General features: G+C 41.7%; 1 protein-coding gene across 1 annotated transcript; it reads right to left on the bottom strand.

The window, feature by feature from the left end:
• Positions 1 to 9137: 9137 nt before the first annotated feature.
• On the bottom strand, positions 9138 to 11486 carry LOC110560490 (growth-regulated alpha protein). Its single transcript, XM_021656443.2, has 4 exons — positions 10643 to 11486; positions 10432 to 10555; positions 10239 to 10322; positions 9138 to 9742 (listed from the first exon to the last, which is right to left on the bottom strand). Exons 1-4 carry the CDS (start codon positions 10719 to 10721, stop codon positions 9727 to 9729), a joined length of 303 nt encoding a protein of 100 aa, XP_021512118.1. The 5' UTR covers positions 10722 to 11486; the 3' UTR covers positions 9138 to 9726.
• Positions 11487 to 19051: the final 7565 nt, after the last annotated feature.

The following is a 19051-nucleotide window of genomic DNA, read 5'->3' as shown; positions in this document are numbered from 1 at the left end:
GCGCGCGTGACGCCTGCCTCATCCTACCCGCCCTGCCCTTCCACTGTGGGGGCCTGGGATGTCCTTCCCCAAACCCTCAAGAGGAAGGAAGTGACCTATGCGCCCAAGTGACCACCTTCTAAAGGACAAGTGACTCCTCGCAGGAGCGATGTCATCAGTGGAGAAGTAACAGTCTGGGGAACGTTAGTCATTAAGACTGGAGGAATTAAGCTGTGTGTGCTCACGGTGGTGGGGGGCGGGGAGTGCTTCTCTGTCAGCTACATAGTCATAGATAGCTCGAGGTGAAGATTTATTTACATCTGTATAAGTTCGCAGTTGAAACACAGTCCCCTTGGGCTGTACACGAGGCTGCCTTGTTCCTAGTGTGTAACGAGCATGAACAAATCACATTTCGTGTCACATCCTTCCACCCGGCTTGGGGGGGGGGGAAGATGTGTCAAAAGCTTAATTCCTGTTTAACCTAGGACAGAGGTGTTGCAACATGGTATAACTTCCTCTGTGAAAGTCTGGAACTTCTGAGGCTTCAAGGTGCTGGTGAGCACTATCTAGCGTAAGAGATGCTCCGGAATGGAGGAAGGGGAGACCTCCTGTTCTTAGGAGGCGGCTAGGGAAGGCATGTTCGAATAACAAAACAAACAAACATCAACTGTGAAATACCTAAGCGCCAGGTTACAATCTCGGTCCTTTTTTTTTTTTTTTCATAATTGAGAAATATCGCCTTTTCTTTTCTTTTCTTTTCTTTTCTTTTCTTTTCTCCCCCCCCCACTTTATATGGGCTTTCTTGTTTCAGTGATTTGAATTCCCCCTCTTAAGGATCGGATTTTGCTTTCGCTGATCGCGTTAAACTACTGTAAATGCTCTGTTATAGCCTTTATTTTCTCCCCCTGGGTTTAATCCTTGGTCAGATAACACGCAAGTTTTAGAAGGTGTGGGTGTGAGTCTGGGTACCGGCCTCGGCATCTGAGGGCCAGTGTTGTCATCTTGCAGAGAGGTGTGTGGAGGGCAGCAAGAGGCAGGCTGATACCCAGAGCTGCCGGATATGAAACTTTGTGTTATCAGTTCCTGGGACATGGAATCCCTGCTGGAGTGTCTTGTCGTCAAAATGCCCCTGGGTGGTGGTATCTATCTGAAAATGTGCAGGTGGATAAATATTAATATTGATAAAACAACAGCATATATTAATGCTAAAATTTAAAAAAATAAAACAAAATTTGTTGTTGTCTCCATATTGCTAAAACCAAAACTCACCTAGGAATAAAATCCCTGTACACAAAGAAAAATAATTTTTGAAAAACAAAAACAATTTTCTATTAGGATTTTATTTCTCTTAGGAAATAATTTGGAGCAAGGAATTGATGCCACACCCTTTGAATCCCAGCACTTGGGAGACAGAGGCAGGTGGATCTCTCTGAGTTCCAGGTGATCTGGGCTGTAAAATGAGACTCCCAAGAAAAAACAATTTAGGATGACTCTCTTATCTAATTCAATTAGTTTTAGTAGCCAAAACTACAAAATGTGAATAAAATAAATACAGTCATCTCAATTATTAGAAAGATCAGATGTTTCCCAAGATAAATGATTTATAAAGTTTGGGAGAATTGTTATTTCTAAAATATTTGTATCTCGTGGCTCAGCTGCAACTCTCCTAATGGTTAAAACTGGTGAATTGATGTAAGCTCCCTAGGTTTTATTTTTACTCACAGTAAGACCTTTTTTTTTTTTTTTTGTAGAATAAATAAGGTGTATTTAATTTAGCAAAATATGTATGCTTTGTCTCCCCTCCAAATACATTTACTCAATATACTTTTTTTTTCAAAATTACAGTCAATGGAAATTGGAGTTTATTGGCACTTTATTCCTAGGCATTTTGTTTCATTTTTATTTGCATAGCTAAGGCTCACAGACCTCTGTTGACTTAATATGATCACTTTCTTAGGTTTTAATAACTGAAATATTTGCCTTCAGCATTAGCAGGGTAGTGCTCAGTCTGTTAGTCTCTTTATGAGAAACTTTCTCTTTTGTCAGAAAACAGAAAATCTCTGGAGAAGTGATTTCTGGATGCAATCTGATATGTTAGCATAAGCAAACAGGGAGACGAAAGTAACGGGTTCCTACAGTAGTCACCAAAGCACAACATATTAAACAGGTAATTGCTGAATATATGCTAGTAACTTCATAGTAAAACAACAGTTGCTTACAAAATGGGGTACTTTTTCTTTTTACACAATATCTGTGTTCAGAGTTGATCCCTAACAACCTTTGACTTGCTGTTTTTGAAACTTTATAAAAAAAATCACATTTTACTAAAATAATACAATTCTTTTTTAAAGTGTTAAGTACCATCCCCTTCCAATTACCTCAGGAAAGAATGATGGAGAATGTAGTCATGTTACATGAAGTCCCTGGACCCCTCAGGGACTGGGGGATGGCTCAGCATTTCAGAGCCCAGGCTGCTCAGGTTTGGGTAGCAGCACTCACTTGGCAGCTGACTCAGTAACACTGGTTCTAGGGAATCCAATGCCCTAGAACTGGCCCCTTTGGGTACCAGGTATGTATGAGGTACCCATATATACAATTAGGCAAGCACTCATCTACATAAAATAAAAATGAATGACTAAGACATCCCTAAACCTCTCAGTTATTCAATCCAAAACATCCATTGAGTACATCTTTAATGTACTTTTATGCCTCATATAAGCTCCTTCATGTCGACCTTTGATGAGAAAGCCATGACTTCCCTTTGGAAAGCAGGAATCTGGTTTCCAGTCTCTACTATCTCTCCTTCTTCCTAGTTCAAGCCAGTGCTCCACTCCACAGCTCCAGGAAGAAGCTGACAGCCCCAGAGTGTTTGCCATTTCTTTGTTCCCGAGTCTAAACATTCTAGATGCCTTAGTAAGCTCGCCGGTGGGCAAATGACACAATCCTGTCCAAGTCAGAAAAATTCCCTCGAGTCATTTTTGTCAGGAAATTATTTTAAAAAAATAAGTCCTTACTTCCTGCTGGGTTGCAGCTGGCAAGATAAAACCTTGGAGCTTTGCCAGAGCCTGGGAGAGAATGCCTGAAGCTGCTCCAGTAGAGAGAAAAGCCACCTAGCATGAGTGAGAATGGCCACAGGTGTAGTAAGACTTGAACAGGGAGACTCAGCCTTTCACCCACTCACCGGCCTTTTGGTGTCACGGGAAGGCGAAATGATCCTCTTTTTCTTTCAGTCCATTTCACGTGGAGTGGACTGTCACCCATTACACTTATTGATAGATTTCCTATCAAGAGGGACATTTCGGTTTGATTTTGAACTTCCTTTTTCCTTCTGTCTCAGCACCTTCAATACCGTTTCTCTAGATTTAAAAATTTAAAATGAAGCTAGGTGCCTTGGACGCCAGGAGAATGAAGAGACCCTATGACCCTTGACCTCCCACTGCAATAGGGAAGTTACATACATGAGACAGAAGACACAAAAACCCAACAAATGCTGTGGTAAACTACATGACACGTGCTCAAGGTACCTTGAGAGAAGCTGCACCTAAGGTGTCTTTCTGAGTGCTGCCAGACATGCTTTCCTGGAGGACATTATCACGTAGGATAATTTCAAAGACATTTTCCAGGGAAAGGAAGTAATTCTGAGAGGTGGGAAACCATCTGGAGGGAGAGGACAGAGCAGCAAAGGCTTGTTTGAAAGAAGCATAGGAGTAGTAGGGGCATCAAATGATGATCAGGATTTGACCCCTTCCCCCGGGTCCTCTGGGAAATGAGACTAAAGAGATCAAGATCCCCATATGAACGCTGTTCCATATTCATTGTGACTTTTGCCCAGGACTCATCAAATCAGTGTACATGGCCTGTCAGTCTCATTGCACCCTTGAGACTTCCTCTAAAGCTCCTTTTCCTGTCACAAAGCTGAACTTCTTGAGGCATGCCTGTTTGTAAGGCTTTCCAGCTTTTCTCTGTATGTATACTGAGATAAATTCATCTTTTAAAACAAAACTCAATGGTATTTCTCCTTGTGAGGTAAATGAGATACTTTGAGTTTCAAGACTACCAAGTGACTTAATATTCATAATTCTATCCATTTTTTCACTTAAAGAGTTTGATTTATTGATGCAGAAAAAGTAGATCAAATATGAATAACCAATAACAAGACAAAGAGCCTAACTGAAACCCATAATTCATTCTTAGTGGTTCAATTTTAATTGTTTAGCATATAGCTCCTTACTGAATAGAAATTATTGATATATTCTGAATTCCATTGTCCTTGATAGCCTATACATAGAGGGTGGATTTCACTAGATCTTGACACAGTTATAGGAAAAGGCATAAAAAGAAAGACTATTGCAACATGCTGAGACTTGCTTTGTACCGACATGCATTATTCTTAAAGAATAAAACTTTCTCTAGGGATAGGAAGATGGCTCAGTCAGCAAAGTGTGTGCCATGCAAGCATGAGAGCCTCAGTAAGGACCTGTTTATGCTTTCAACAATCTGTAATCATTTAAATTCTTTTAAAATTAATACCAAGCAATAATAACTAAGACTAGTCTAGTGTATTAGATAGGGAAGGTGTTCCAAGACTCTTTTACAAATTAGCTCTTAGTACAAAACTTGGTGTTTCCATTTTCTTAAAATAATTAGAACTGGACGTAGTGGCACACGCCTTTAATCCCAGCACTCTGGGAGGCAAAGGCAGGCAGATCGCTGTGACTTTGAGGCCAGCCTGGTCTACAAAACAAGTCCAGGACAGCCAAGGTTACAGAGAGAAATCCTGTCTCAAGAAAAAAAAAAGCCTTTTGTGAAGTCATACCATGCAGTTAAATTGCATTATATTCATGTAAGGCAACCTAAGGGAAACTCCAAAATTTACAAAACTATGTCTGAAATAAACATATGGAGTGAGGACATATTTCCATGGTAATATTTTTTTATCATGCTAGATGGTTATGTTGCATATGAAAATGCAAGATGACTCTGGCATTGTGAAAGCAAATTTAGGAAGCTGAGGGATGACTTATTACCCACAGCAAACACGCACAGTGTATGGTCATATCTATTTCAACTAGAAAGCAAGATCATCAGAAATAGTGGTGACCAGGGTGTGTTCTCCGTAGCATTTCAACATTTTCCGTGTTTGATCCATTCTTCATGGCTAATATGCAACGTCTTGTAGGAGAAGTTTCCTGTGCACTGTAAAAGCAGAACCGAAAACAAAACAAAAGAACCCCCCCCCCAAACCCAACTAGGATTTGTGTAATTGCAGACAAACTATCTAGAGAGATCAGTCAAGCAGACACAGTTATGTTTTTGAGATCCTCCATGTGACTAGGTATATTTCACTACCTACCTTATTAAGCAGGGAATGAAGATATAGTTAGAATCTTTATCTATGGGAAGCCAGCAGGGCGGCAACTCCTGTAATCCAGTTCTCAGAATTTGAGGCTGAGGTGGGTGGACTCCATAGTCAGGGCCAACATGAACCACACATGGACACCTTAGCTCCAATCCTTTTTTATTTTTTATTTTTTTTAAGGCTACAAGATTTCATGTGGCCTGTGGTGGCTCCCAAGTCACCATGCAGCCAAGACAAGTCTTTCACTGCAGACCCTTAAGCACAGGGATTGTAGATGTGTGCCACCATCACACCAGGCATGAAGAATCTTTCACTGCATGTTCTGATTTCTCTACCGCTTTTTGTTCACCTCTCCAACTTGTTGTTATGTATTTTAATGCTATTTGTGAAATTTAAACATTACTTTGTCTCTTCTATAATAGTCCCATTTACATTGGAATCAGACTTTATTCTCTTATGACTACTTATTTCTTTATATGCATTCACTAATAGATCAGCTATTCATGAATGTATCATTAATACATTAGTAATTGATGATGCACATTGGGTTCCTTTCAGATCATTTTTGTGTTGAGACACATTTATTTCAAGCTATCTGAGTCAAATATTTAAGATATATTTTTCTTTTTGTATTTTTATTTTTATTAATTACAGTTTATTCAATTTGTTTCCCTGTAGCTCCCTCACTCCTCCCCTTCCAATCCCACCCTCCTTCCCCCTTCTCCACCTATGCCCCTCCCCAAGTCCACTGATAGGGGAGTCCTCCTCTCCTTCCTTCTAATCCTAGTCTATCAAGTCTCATCAGGAGTGGCTTCACTGTCTTCCTCTGTGGCCTCATAAGGCTGCTCCCCCCCCACACCAGGGGGAGGTGATCAAAGAGCAGGCCAATCAGTTCATGTCAGAGACAGTCCCTGTTCCCATTACTATGGAACCCACTTGGACACTGAACTGCCATGGGCTACTTCTGTGCAGGGGTTTTAGGTTATCTCCATGAATGGTCATTGGTTGGAGTATCAGTCTCAGGAAAGACCCCTCTGTCCAGATTTTTTGATTCTGTTGCTCTCCTTGTAGAGCTCCTGTCCAATTAAAAAAAATTGGGTACAGAGTTAAACAGAGAATTCTCAATAGAGGAATATTTCAAATGGAAGAGAAACACTTAAAGAAATGTCCTTAGTCATCAGAGAGGTGCAAAACAAAATGACCTGAGATTTCACCTTATACTCATCAGAATAGCTAAGATCAAAAACTCAAGTGACAACACATGCTGGAGAGGTTGTGGAGAAAGGGGAACCCTCCTCCGCTGCTGGTGGGAATTTAAACTTGTACAACCACTTTGGAAATCAATCTGGTGCTTTCTCAGACAATTAGAAATAGTGCTACCTCAAGATCCAGCTATACCACTTCTAGGCTTATATCCAAAATATGTTTAGGTACACAACAAGGCTCAACCATGTTTGTAGCAGCTTTATTTGTAATAGCCAGAAGCTGGAAACAACCCAGATGTCCTTCAGTTGAGGAATGGATACAGATATTGTGGTACATTTACACAATGGGATATTACTCAGCAATAAAAAACAAGGAAATCATGAAATTTGCAGGCAAATGGTCAGAACTGGAAAAGATCATCCTTAGTGAGGTATTCCAGAAGCAGAAAGACACACAGGGTATATACTCATTCATAAGTGGATATTAGACGTATAATATAGGATAAACATACTAAAATCTGTATATCTTAATTAACTAATTAAAAAGGAGGACTAAGATGCTCAATCTCCATTCAGAAAGGCAAAGAGGATGGGCATCAGAAGAGGGAGAAAACAGGGAACAGGACAGGAGCCTATCACCGAGGGCCTCTGAAAGACTCTATCCTGCAGGGTATCAAAGCAGATGCTTAGACTTATAGCCAAACTTTGGGCAGAGTGCAGGGAATCTTATGAAAGAAGGGGGTGATAGTAAGACCTGGAGAAGATATATCTTTCAACAGCATAAATTATCTCATTATCATAGCCAAACTTTTGACTTTACTGACAACATCAGTTCCATTTAAATTTTTTGCAATTTATTATACTTGTCTTAAGTCTATTACCTAATTGTTTCATTTATTGTACATTTTCCAAAATTATGATGTAAATTTTGAACTTAAACTTAGAATAGTTTTCGAATTAGAAAATTCTTATGCAGAGAGAGGTTCCTTTATTTGGCTTTTTGTTCTGTGTCTCCTATTGCTGATGTACTGCATAGTTACAGGGTATTTGTCAAAACCAATGTGATCCCAGCACATTGTTCTTCACTAAACCCAATATTTATTCAAATTTCACCAGTATTCCATTCATGTATTTTTTTTTTCTAGGCTCCAATCTATCACACACTTTTGGCTCTCATTTTGAGCTGTGTAAGTTTTTGATAATGTCTTGTTTTCCCTTATCTGGACAATTTGGGGGAGTGCTTGTTAGATATTTTGAGGAATGTCCCTCATATTCAAATTCTATGCTGTTCTCTTTGCATACACTGGGATTCTGGATCACGTAGAAGAGATTAATTGTAACTGACTCGCCCTTCCCTTTCCTGCCACTTTCTATCAACAGCTGCACCACAGTCATCCCCATGCCTCGGCTGGTGGTGGCAGTGTTGGTCACCTAGTAGGGTTTGGGGCTTGTAAACTTTCTCCAGTACACTGCTTTTCTCACATCTTCTCACTCCTCAAAATTGTCCACATGAGGGGAAACAAGATAGTATCAAAAACTTATACAGATCAAAAGAGAAATGAGAGCCAAATACAATGTGTGTGATAAAGTGGAGTCTGTAGTTTTAAAAAAAAAAGACATGAATGGAATACTGGTGAAACCTGACAATTGAAAATTTCTCATTTGCTTCTTTGGAAGCCAACCAGCTGTTCCAGCTGAGAGTCTCATGGGCTGAGAAAATAAGCCTGACCTTTAGGAATTTTTCTGTCGGGCTCCTCAGACACTTCTATGTTATTTCTTTAGATTTTTGCATGCATGGCTGAGGTCATTTCTTTTATTCTACCTTTTCTACCTTTCATATCTTTTAAGTTCTAAATTTTCCATGTTCTTTTTCAGGATTTCTTAGATATGCTAATGTAAATTCTTGATTTATTACAATTTTTCCTTAATATTTTAACCATTGATAAAATGTGGTATAGTTTAAAACCATACATCTCACTGTCATTCTGTCTTATTAAGCCATGTATTTTACCTCACAGTGTGCATTATTTGTCTAAGCTGATACTTTTATTAGCACAGGGCTTTAAGTTCCTTAGAAAGAAGCCACTTTTCACCTCAAGCCATCAACCTCATTAAAAGGGAAAAATAATTACACAGTTTGGAAGGCATCCATATCAAAAGAATTGAAGATGAGCCATTGTTAAGTGTTTATAAGACTTCAGGAGTTTGTCAAGAATTTCTCCAGAGCGAGGTGCGGCCTCTCTGCATGCCCGTATCCTAGCAAGCAGGGAGCCTGCAGCAAGAAGACTGAGAGTTCGAAGCCAGCCCTAGGCAACACAGCATGATCCCTCTCTCAAAATTAAAGTCAACAACAACAAAAATCTTTTGAAAAGGTACTACTTTTGAATAAAAAATTGGTCAGTGTAGAAAATAGCAATGTTTTATATAAAGCTATAATTATCAAGAAGATTGGGGTAGGATAGAATGTGTTTTTTCAGAAGTACCAATTCTCCCTCCTTGAGCAAGCAAGAGTCATAAGAAATGCCTGCCAGCACATGTACAGGATTAACAATAAACCGCGGCTCTCAAGAAGAATAAAACAAAAAGCACCCATGTTATTTTTTGATAAAACTTTTATTTTTTTTAATTCCATTTGTAACAGTCCTTCGAACTTCTCAGTCTCAAGACAAGAAGAAACATTGGTTAAAGACTATAAAAGGGCATTATGCCCTACAAACTAGACATAAAAATGTCCAAGGGACACTTCAACATGTCAATGTTGATCATATAACTTGAAAGATGACTTTCAATAAATAACTGACATTCTTTTCAAAACAAGAAAACATGGACTCCCACACACTTCCTCGCTCTAACACAAAACCTGATCACACTCTCTCATCTCCCCACCTCACGCCCTGCTATCACAGTGGTCGACATCTCACGGCTCTCCCCATAAATATTAGTTTAATCAGACACTCTAAACCTGTGTTTAAACTGAACAATCAGAACTGAACTACCGCTGATGAAACACATCCACATCCTTAAATATTAATGCAAAATAAAAAAGCACATGCTTTGTGAAATAAATAAATACATAAATAAATAGAACTCTCACAAGAAACTGTAAAATGTGTTAAGCTAGTGTTGTCAGAAGCCGGCGTTCTCCTGACAGGCGCCATCAGAACAGTCTTCCTTCTTTTTCGGTCACTTGGAGATGCCCCTGCAGTGGGAAAAGAATCACCGTTATAGGTATTCACCAAAGCCATTCGTCTCTTACCCCAGTCCCTGAGGCTCTAGGTGGCATTTCTACGAGTCTACCCTGCCCCCACAGTTCTGTACAGCTTGGGTTCTGACAGCTTGGGATCCTGTGAAGTCAATCACTTGGAGAAAAAAACAAACAAACAAAAAAAACCAACCAAACAAACAAACAAAAGATACATCACCCTGGGTTAATTCACAAGAGTGCCTTTACTCCTTTCTCACGCCTGCAACCCTGTCCTATAGCTGCCATTATCTCCTCCACTTGGCCTAAGTTCGAGAATTTATGTAACATTCACAGAGAAAAGCCTTCAACGGGGGAAATCTCTTTGCCTTCTAAAAGCACCCTTCTTCGTCAAGAAGGCTCAGGGGTACGCTTTGCCAAGGATCCTGCTTTCAAGCCCCTTAAAGGGATTTTATAGGCTCCACCCTCAAGTACAAACACAAGCACAACTCACTTCTTTAGTATCTTTTGGACAAGCTTCTGAACCATGGGGGCTTCAGGGTTTAGGCAAGCTTCGCGACCATTCTTGAGAGTGGCTCTGCAGAGAGAAGGAGGGAGGCACGTCAGGAAGTCCCATTTGGATGAGCGTCAGTCGGAGGGTTTGCAGGACTGTGGAAGTGGCAGTAGCTGCACGGAGAGATACTTACATGACTTCGGTCTGGGTGCAGTGGGGTCCTGGAGGCGTCACCTTCAAGCTCTGGATGCTCTTGGGGTGAATCCCTGCGATGGTCTGCAGGCACTGACAGCGCAGCTCGTTGGCGACTGGAGCCCCTGTGGGAGGAGACACTGGGTCAACGGGACTGTGGGCCGTTGCGCCCACCGGAGGTTCCCCCTCAGGACAGCAGTGGCGAGTCCTACCTGTAGCCTGGTGGCTGGTGGCGAGCAGCAACAGCAGCAGCAGCCCTGCACGAAGAAGCGAGCGGGAGGCTGAGGCCATGGTGCTGTGTTGGAGTGTGGCTGGAGTCTGGAGTGCTGGAGCTGGTTGAAAGATCTGAGGAGCCTTCTGGAGCTCTAGGGCTCTGTCCAGCCCCTTTTATGCTAAAAAGCCAGAGCTCCGGGCCAGGGAAATTCCCAGAGCTCAGGGTGTTTCCCCATAACCGGAAAGGCCATAGCTCCTCCTCCTTGCACCACTCCCAAGGATTAGACTCTGGGATTTTTGCTTTATGTCCCCAAGTCCCAAAGGGGAGGGAGTGACGTGCTTTGCGAGAGAAGTGACAGGTCAGGGGGAATTGTGAGCCTCCAGGGACCTCAGTGCACAACGCAAGGCTTGTCATACCCGTTATGTGCACATGGGCTCTGCTCCACTTAGGACTTTGCTTGGATTGACAGTGGTTTGGAAGGTTAGGGGAAATGGCAGCTTCTCTTGTCTTTTGAGTTCTGCATATTCTGTTCATGTCTCAGATGAATGCATTCTTTAAAAATACCTCCGTTGTCTCTTATCCCTTGTGAGGACGCTTGCCTTTTCCTGCTGTTTTTGTAGTATTAAGTAAATCCCATTTGGCCAGTGGTGGTTTTTGTCAGAGAGGCATGGGAGGGGGTGAGGAGAAAGATCCTTGCCAAGGTTAGGTCAGTGTTTATTTTAGAACACTGTAGCAATCTCTTCTTTGTCTTTTGAGCTCGGGAACTTCCCAAATTCTAGTGTTTGCTGAAATATCACTACCCTGCTGATGGCAGATTAAGTTTTGTCTTAAATAAGGAAAGTCCACAGGAAAGCTGTGAGGAGCTGTGCTGGGCTAAAGTGGGGGAGGAGGGTCCCTGGACAGAAAAGGCCAGGGTGCCACAGGGCACCAGTTTAAGTACAAAGGACTATGGGTGTATATGACTATTAGCTTGCTGATACAACTCTGTTTTTGTGCTGTCTGAATCTATCTGTACTGTAAGACTGAGTCTTTGAAATTATTATTGCTATTATTACTACTACTGTAGCCACAGGCTGACCTAGGACTAGCCACTGAACTTCCAAACCTCCTCCTCCCGCCTTTCAAATGCTTCTTAGGCTTAGGAGCCACTACAACAAACTTGATAACAATTATTGACATGTTTGTGGCTCTCCGTTTAAACCTTTAAACCATTTCAGAGTCTGTCTAAATAGCCCCCAGTTTTTGCATTCCTTTTGTTGTCATGGTTGGTATTTAACTCTGGATCCTGCTGGAACACCATTGATTCTGTGCTTCTGTGAGGGAAGCAAGGTGGAAGAAGCCCTTTGCCTGGGATGCTCACCACAGCGACACACTGTTTTTTAGGGCTAAAAGTTCAGCTGCAACACAGACCCACAAAATGCTCACTGGCAATTTATCTAACCCCTCTTAGCTTATGTTTCTCTCACATGTAAACAGAGAAGCAATAGTAGCATTTGCGCTATCCAAGATCATTGAAGATGACATGAGTGAGTCTCTGTGTCGATCGCTGGTACTGTTTAAGCACCCTGCAAACAGCTACTGAATAAACGAAGCAGAAGTAGCGCTCTCCAGCTTTATTAACAATGGACTGAATGATGGTTTCCCCTCCGCCGTGGCAAAGCCTTAAGCTCTACTGTGATTGCATCAGGGGCTGAAACTTCGGAAGATAATCAGATATAGATGGGGTCATAAAGGTCATCTATATCTGACCCCATCTATATCTGATAGGGTTATAGCCCCTATAGGAGTTCAGAGATTTGCCTATCCTGAGTCCTAGTGTCTACCCCTCCTTCCCCGAGGACACTGCAAGGAAATGGTGGCCATTTGAAAAAAAAAAAAAAAAGAGTTCTTCACCACATCTAGGAGTAGCTGCTTTGAGCCTAGGACACCATGAATGAAGGCAGAGGCTCAAATCTACCCTTCCTCACCCTGATGACTTTATAGCTAAAACACCCGCCCTTGTCTTCCATCCACAGCTTACTGTGTAACTGCTTTATTTTGTGGTGGGGATAAAACGAAAACGTTGAATGTACCAATAGAGAGATCGCTGTTTAAGGGAACTCAGTCAGCTATTAGTGTTAACCTTCGCTTACGGTCTCTAATTTCTTCCAACTCCAGTTTGCACCTTCTTGCACCAATCTTTTCCCTTCTTCTAAATTCAGAGCTCAGCTTCCCGAAAGAGGACTCTCCCCTCTGCCATGATCCGCCCATGTAGTTGGTATATGGCTTTGACCCTGGACACCGCAGGGAAGCTTATGGTATCAAGGCAGTGTTGGTAGGCTTGTGTTAGCAGTTCATACTAGAGCAGATGATGATCTTGGATAGAGCATAGTCAGGGCCAGCCATGCCAGAGAAGGCAGCTAGGGCTTGCTTGCTGCTTGTTGGGGCTGCCAAGCCGGCCGGCTGCAAACCTGCGGTTTCGACGTGGATTTCAAGATACTTCCCAAGAATGGGGCTAACACCGAGGAAACCCTTGAGACCCACAGACACAGGAATATTCGGGTTATTGCTGGAACGTTCTATTCCAATCGAATCTGGAACTAAGGTACCTCCCACTAATGGTTTCAATTCCTCAGTGACATCAGAACTCTCATGATTTAATTACACCTCAAAGACCCTAGTTCTTAGTATCATTGTAATGATAGTCAAATTTCTATATGGGTCTGCAGGAAGACCTACTGAATTGTGGGTAAAGATGGAGCCTAACAAGAAGCTACCAATTCAAGTGGAGACCACCCAGAATGCCCAATAGACTAGAAGCTAGGACAACTGAGGGGAACTGTAGCTACATCTTGGTAGCTGTGATAGGAGTCAGCTCCTTTTGGGGTAAAACTACAGTATGGCCATGAGGTAGTGAGAACAAAGAGACCACAGTCTAGTGGCCAGCAATACCTGCAAGGCTGACAGTGACAACCCAGGTAAGGACACAGAGCTCATTGTTAGTCAAAATATGGCAGCTAACAAACCAGAACTCAAAGATGGACTAAAAGGGTTTTGGGCAACATATAGATATCACACTGCTTGGGACACAGAGCATGTGTATGGGCCCTCCATTGACTGTGCTCACGATAGCCCAGAGAACTAACCAATTTAACCAGAAACTATCCCAGTCTTTGTCCATGTCTGCCACAGGTCCTAAATGGCCAGCCCAATGGGCTTTTCCTCTTTCCCAGAACCCAGGCAAGGATAGTCCTTACTCTCAGGGGATCTGCTTTCTGACACAAACTTAACCTTTTCTTCTTACCCTTCCTTTCTATAGTAATAACACTTCTTAAAACTCACCCCTTGTTCGTGAAATTTGTTCTTGGAATTTTTGTGACAAGGACCCAGAAGCACTGAGCCCTGGATTATGCATGCTAGAGGAGAGCCTCCCTTGTACTCACAGATGTCATCAGCTTTTCCTCCAACAAGATAAATAGTGGAATTAGCACAGATTTGCAGGCACTGGGATGTGAGACTTCAAATTACAAAATAGAAGAGGGCTAGCCAGTCAGGTAATGGGTGATTCCACCTTGGTAGCACTAAATCTGCTTACACTCAGCAGCAAGTTTGCCTCCAAGTTTTGTTGTAGTCACTCACTCAAAACTCAACAGGGCTACACCCAATCAATCTTTTTTGTCTGTATGACCCAGTGAAGACATAAATAAGAATTGTTATGTCATGTGATCATCCTTTTCTCTAAAGAGTGAAGGAAGGTTCTCAACTCAGAAAAATCACAAAGGTAGTCTTTTACAATCTGTGGGCTTTTTTTTTCCATTTGATTTTGTATGAAATGAATTTCTAGACACTGTGCCAATTTTTTCTTTGCTGGTTGTAGCACCAACCTTACGGGCTGAAGAAAAGTTTTGCTTGCCTGGGTTCCTTAGTGGTCTCTTGTTGCCACAGGGATTGTAGTCACTATTGATTTAAATAAAACACCCAATAGGAAGGAAAGAAAGGAATAGTTCCTTACCAGATAGCAATTCTTGATCAAGAGAGTGCCTGAGATTTCCCTAATGACCTCTTTGATCCTTTGGGCTGGCTCACTGTACAGAGAAGGAAACTGTATCAGGAATGAAGTTGCATGATCATACTGGGGAGTTAAGTCTGCACCCCCCAGGGGGAGATGATCAAAGAGCCAGCCACTGAGTTCACGTCCGAGACAGCCCCTGTACCCCTTACTAGGGAACCCACCTGGAAACTGAGCAGCCAATGGGCTTCATTTGAACAGAGGGTCTAGGTCCTCTCCATGAAAGGTCCTTGGTTGGAGTATTGGTCTCTACAGGCCCCCCTGGGTCCAGGTATTTTGGGTCTGTTGTTCTCCTTGTGGAGTTTCTGTCCCCTCCAGGTCTTTCTATCTCCCTCTTCTTCCTTAAGGATTCCTGCACTCTGTCCAAAGTTTGGCTATAAGTCTTAGTATTTCCTTTGATACCCTGGTAGGTAGAGTCTTTCAGAGGTTCTCTGTGGAAAGCTCCTGTCCTGTTCCTTCTCTTCTCCTACTTTCCATGTCTATCCTGTTTGCCCTTCTGAATGAGAATTAAGCATCTTCCACAGGGTACTCCTTGTTGTTTAGCTTCTTTAGGAATATAGATTTTATTATGTTTATCCTATATTATATGGCTAATATCCACTTACAAGTAAGTATATATCATATGTGTCTTTCTGCTTCTGGGTTACCTCACTCAGGATGATCTTTTCTAGTTGCCACCATTTGCCTGCAAATTTCATGATTTCCTTGCTTTTAATTGCCGAGTAGTATTCCACTGTGTAAAAGTACCACAACTTCTGTATCCATTCCTCAACTGAGGGACATCTGGGTTGTTTCCAGCTTCTGGCTATTACAACCATAGGTCACAGTCCACATTAGCGTTTCCTGAAATAACTTCCGTGGGTTATTCCAATACTTAAATGTAACGGAACAACACATAGTAGGCTAGGATTGCTCCTTAAAGGATTGTATTGCAGTGTATTGTGTGTTCTTCACTGAAGTAGTATTTTGTGGCTCTTTTGTGTTTTATCCATGTGAGCAAATGTGTAACACGAATCACTCAAATCAGAAGGTGAAAAAGAAAAATAAACTGAAACACACACACACACACACACACACACACACACACACGCTCCCAATGTGTGAGTTTACATTGCTGAATATTTCCAGTCAGGAAGAAAAAACAAAAGTAAATTGAAGAACACACTATCCAGATTTCATCACTCCTCAAAAGTTTACACAGCAGAGAGCTACAGCAAACTGCTGCACAGCCTGACCTTTTCCTGGCAGCAATGTCTGCTCCCCGTGCTCTTGCGGATAATGCTGGCAGTGTAACATCGTTCACAGCAGAGATACAAGGTTAACATAGCACCAGCACTGACTTAGTAAATTTTCATATATATACATATATATATATATATATTCAGGTTACATCCTGACTGTAACCCCCTTCCCTCCTTTCTTCATGGTCCCATCCTCACATCCCCTTCTCCTTATTCACCTCAAAAAAGGGAAGCTACGCTCCCTACCCCTTGCAACCTACCCCAGCACCTCAAGTAGCATCAGGACTGAGCTCATCCTCATCCACTGAGGCCAGGCAAAGCAGCCCTGTTAGGAGGAAGTGATCGAAAGCAGGCAACAGAGTCCATGTTGTAGACAGCACCCGTTCAACTTACTAGGGGACCCACATGAAGATTAAGCTGCCTATCGGTTACAGATGTGTAGGGGGCTTAGGTCCAGTCCATGCATGGTCTTTGATTGGTGCTTCCATCCCTGTAAGCCCCCATGGGCCTAGGCTATTTGACTCTGTTGGCCTTCTTATGGTGATCTTGTCCCCTCCAGGCCCTTCTATTCTTCCCCTACTCTTCCACAGGACTCCTCCAGCTCTGCCTAATGTTTGGCTGTGAATCTCAGCATCTGATTAGATCAGCTTCTGGGTGAGGTCTCTCAGAAGACAGTTATGACTTAGCAAATTTTCTCTGAATCTTTTGGTCAATTGAGTCATGGCCATTTCTTATATTATCTAACTAAGGATGTTCTTCTAGCAGGCACAAAAGAGTGATAAAGAAAAAAAAATTAAAAATATCACACAGTACCACCACACCCCACACCCACCCCTACTATGTTAAAGTTAAAATTTAATCAGTTGTGAGCCTAGAGGTATGACTTAAGTGGTTATGAGCACTTGCTGCTCTTTCAGAGGACCAGAGTCTGGTTTTCTACATCCACATGGGGTGCTTTATAACCAGCTGTCACTCCAATTCAAGGGGATCTCACACCTTTTTCTGGCCTCCACATGTACCCCCCCGACACACACAGAGGAAGGAGGGAAGAACATACAGAAAGACAGACAAAGATAGACAGAGAGACAGACAAAAAGAGACACAGATAGAGGGTTGTTTTTAAAAAAAAAGATGAAAATCCTAACCATTCTATTTGACCAATAAAGACTCAGGAGCCACATGCTGGGGTGAAAACTTGCTAGCTCAGAGAGACAGAGAAAGCACCCAGATGACCAACCTTCTCAGCTCAGGTCCAAAGGAAAAAAAAAATGAAACCCAAAAGACTCACTACTTCAACTGACAGCCCAGGAGGAAAAGCCCCTCAAAAACCCAAGGCTTGCTAGCTCAAAGCCTAAAAAGCCAGGGAGCTGAGGAGCTGAAGCCTAAGCTAAAGCCAGAGCTTAAGCTAAAAATGTTTTCTACTTCTCCATGCTGTCTTAAATACCCCTGAACTCAAAGTCCCTCTACTCTTCAGTCTCTGTCAGCTGGTTTCTTGCTCGGCCTCTTGACCTAGGGTTAACTTTATTAAATCCTGTATACAGAAAGCTCTTGGATTAAAGGTGTGTGCTAGGGCTGTGTGAACCACACAATAATCACCTGTTTACAATAAACAGAAAGTTCTTGGATTAACGGTGTGTGATAGGGCTCAACCACATCAAACAAGAAACAAGGTTTTGGAATTCACAATTTTAAGGTTCACAATGGGAGCAAATATCCTATGACAACTGAGACATAGAATAAATTAATCAATGAAAATCCTTGCATGTCAACTCAACATCCTTTGCTGATTTTGATCTTCATTAAACATGAAAATACAAGTGCTGTCAGAGCATCATTTAGTAAAAAATACATCCTTTTTTTGTATGTTTTTATATCCACAACAGGGATATAAGTTGTGACCTTTTCTTATAGTAACATTTCAGTTTAGTACAGAGACTCAGTATACACCCACTTATAGGATTGGAGAGCAACACTTTTAAGAGCTCTCTGTCTTACCCTGTGGACAGCATAATCAAACTTTGAATGTCTGCACAGAGGTGAGTTTTGATAGAAATTTGCTAGGTATAATGTATCAAATTTGTATTTAAACAGAATACTTCTTGTGGCATAAAAAATAAAGGGAAAGCTCATAAGAGAAATAAAACTCTTTGTTATATGACTCTGTCACATTTCATACATGTAGCTCATGTATACAGAGTAACGAGTTATTCTCTAATAGTGCATGGCAGTTCAGGCTTCTGGGCAGTTTCTCCTCTTGCTGCAGTTCTGACTACCCCCTGAGCTTCAGGCAAATCCCTTTTCTCTTAGACTAAGTTCTGTTGTTGGTAGGTCAGAGAAGCAATTATTTACATGTCATTTGCCTGTATGAGTAGCATAAAACATTAAGAGGTTGGGTATCAACTAGATTTTCTCTGTTGTGTGAACTTGAACTTTCTCAATTATAAATTGAGAGAAATATCACCCGTTTTGAAATGGGGTATATATAAGACATTGCAATACTAGAGATTCTAGATGAGAAAGCCATACACAGAGCCAAAAGAAAACTACTATTGCTCTGTCTATCTATCTATCTATCTATCTATCTATCTATCTATCTATCATCTATTTATCTATATTTCTACCTATAATCTATTTATTTATGTAGTGCAAGAACTTAATGCACTCTTCTCATTTGTTTTCTAAGGCAGATAATTTTGTTTGCTGTCAATCTAGTCTCTTTCATAAAAATAGCTTTAATGGTTTATATCTTAAGAGATGGAACTTTTAACAACAGGAAATTCATTTCCCAACTAGCTGTTATCAATCCCGTAAGAGATGGCCCACTGTTAATGGATTAACAGTTTCCAACTGTTGCCATTTCCTGGGAGGGCACTTTCACAGAGCAGGAGAAAGTTGAAATTTGGGCGTTACTGATCACGAATCTTGGCATATAGTTTCGAAGATTTGATCATTGCGTTGGATTCATGGGGACCTAAGTTGAATGAAGTAGAGAGGAAATGTTCATAATGAGGCTGTGGCCTTGGGTGGAAGTACGGAGAGGACCCTGCCAAACAAAGCCACGCGCTTCCCTCTCACACGCTCTGCCTCAGGAAACGCAGTCTCATGGGTTGTAGCTACT

Source organism: Meriones unguiculatus, chromosome 3, assembly GCF_030254825.1.
Source record: "Meriones unguiculatus strain TT.TT164.6M chromosome 3, Bangor_MerUng_6.1, whole genome shotgun sequence".
Taxonomy (NCBI): domain Eukaryota; kingdom Metazoa; phylum Chordata; class Mammalia; order Rodentia; family Muridae; genus Meriones; species Meriones unguiculatus.
This window is presented reverse-complemented; position numbering and strand designations above follow the sequence as displayed.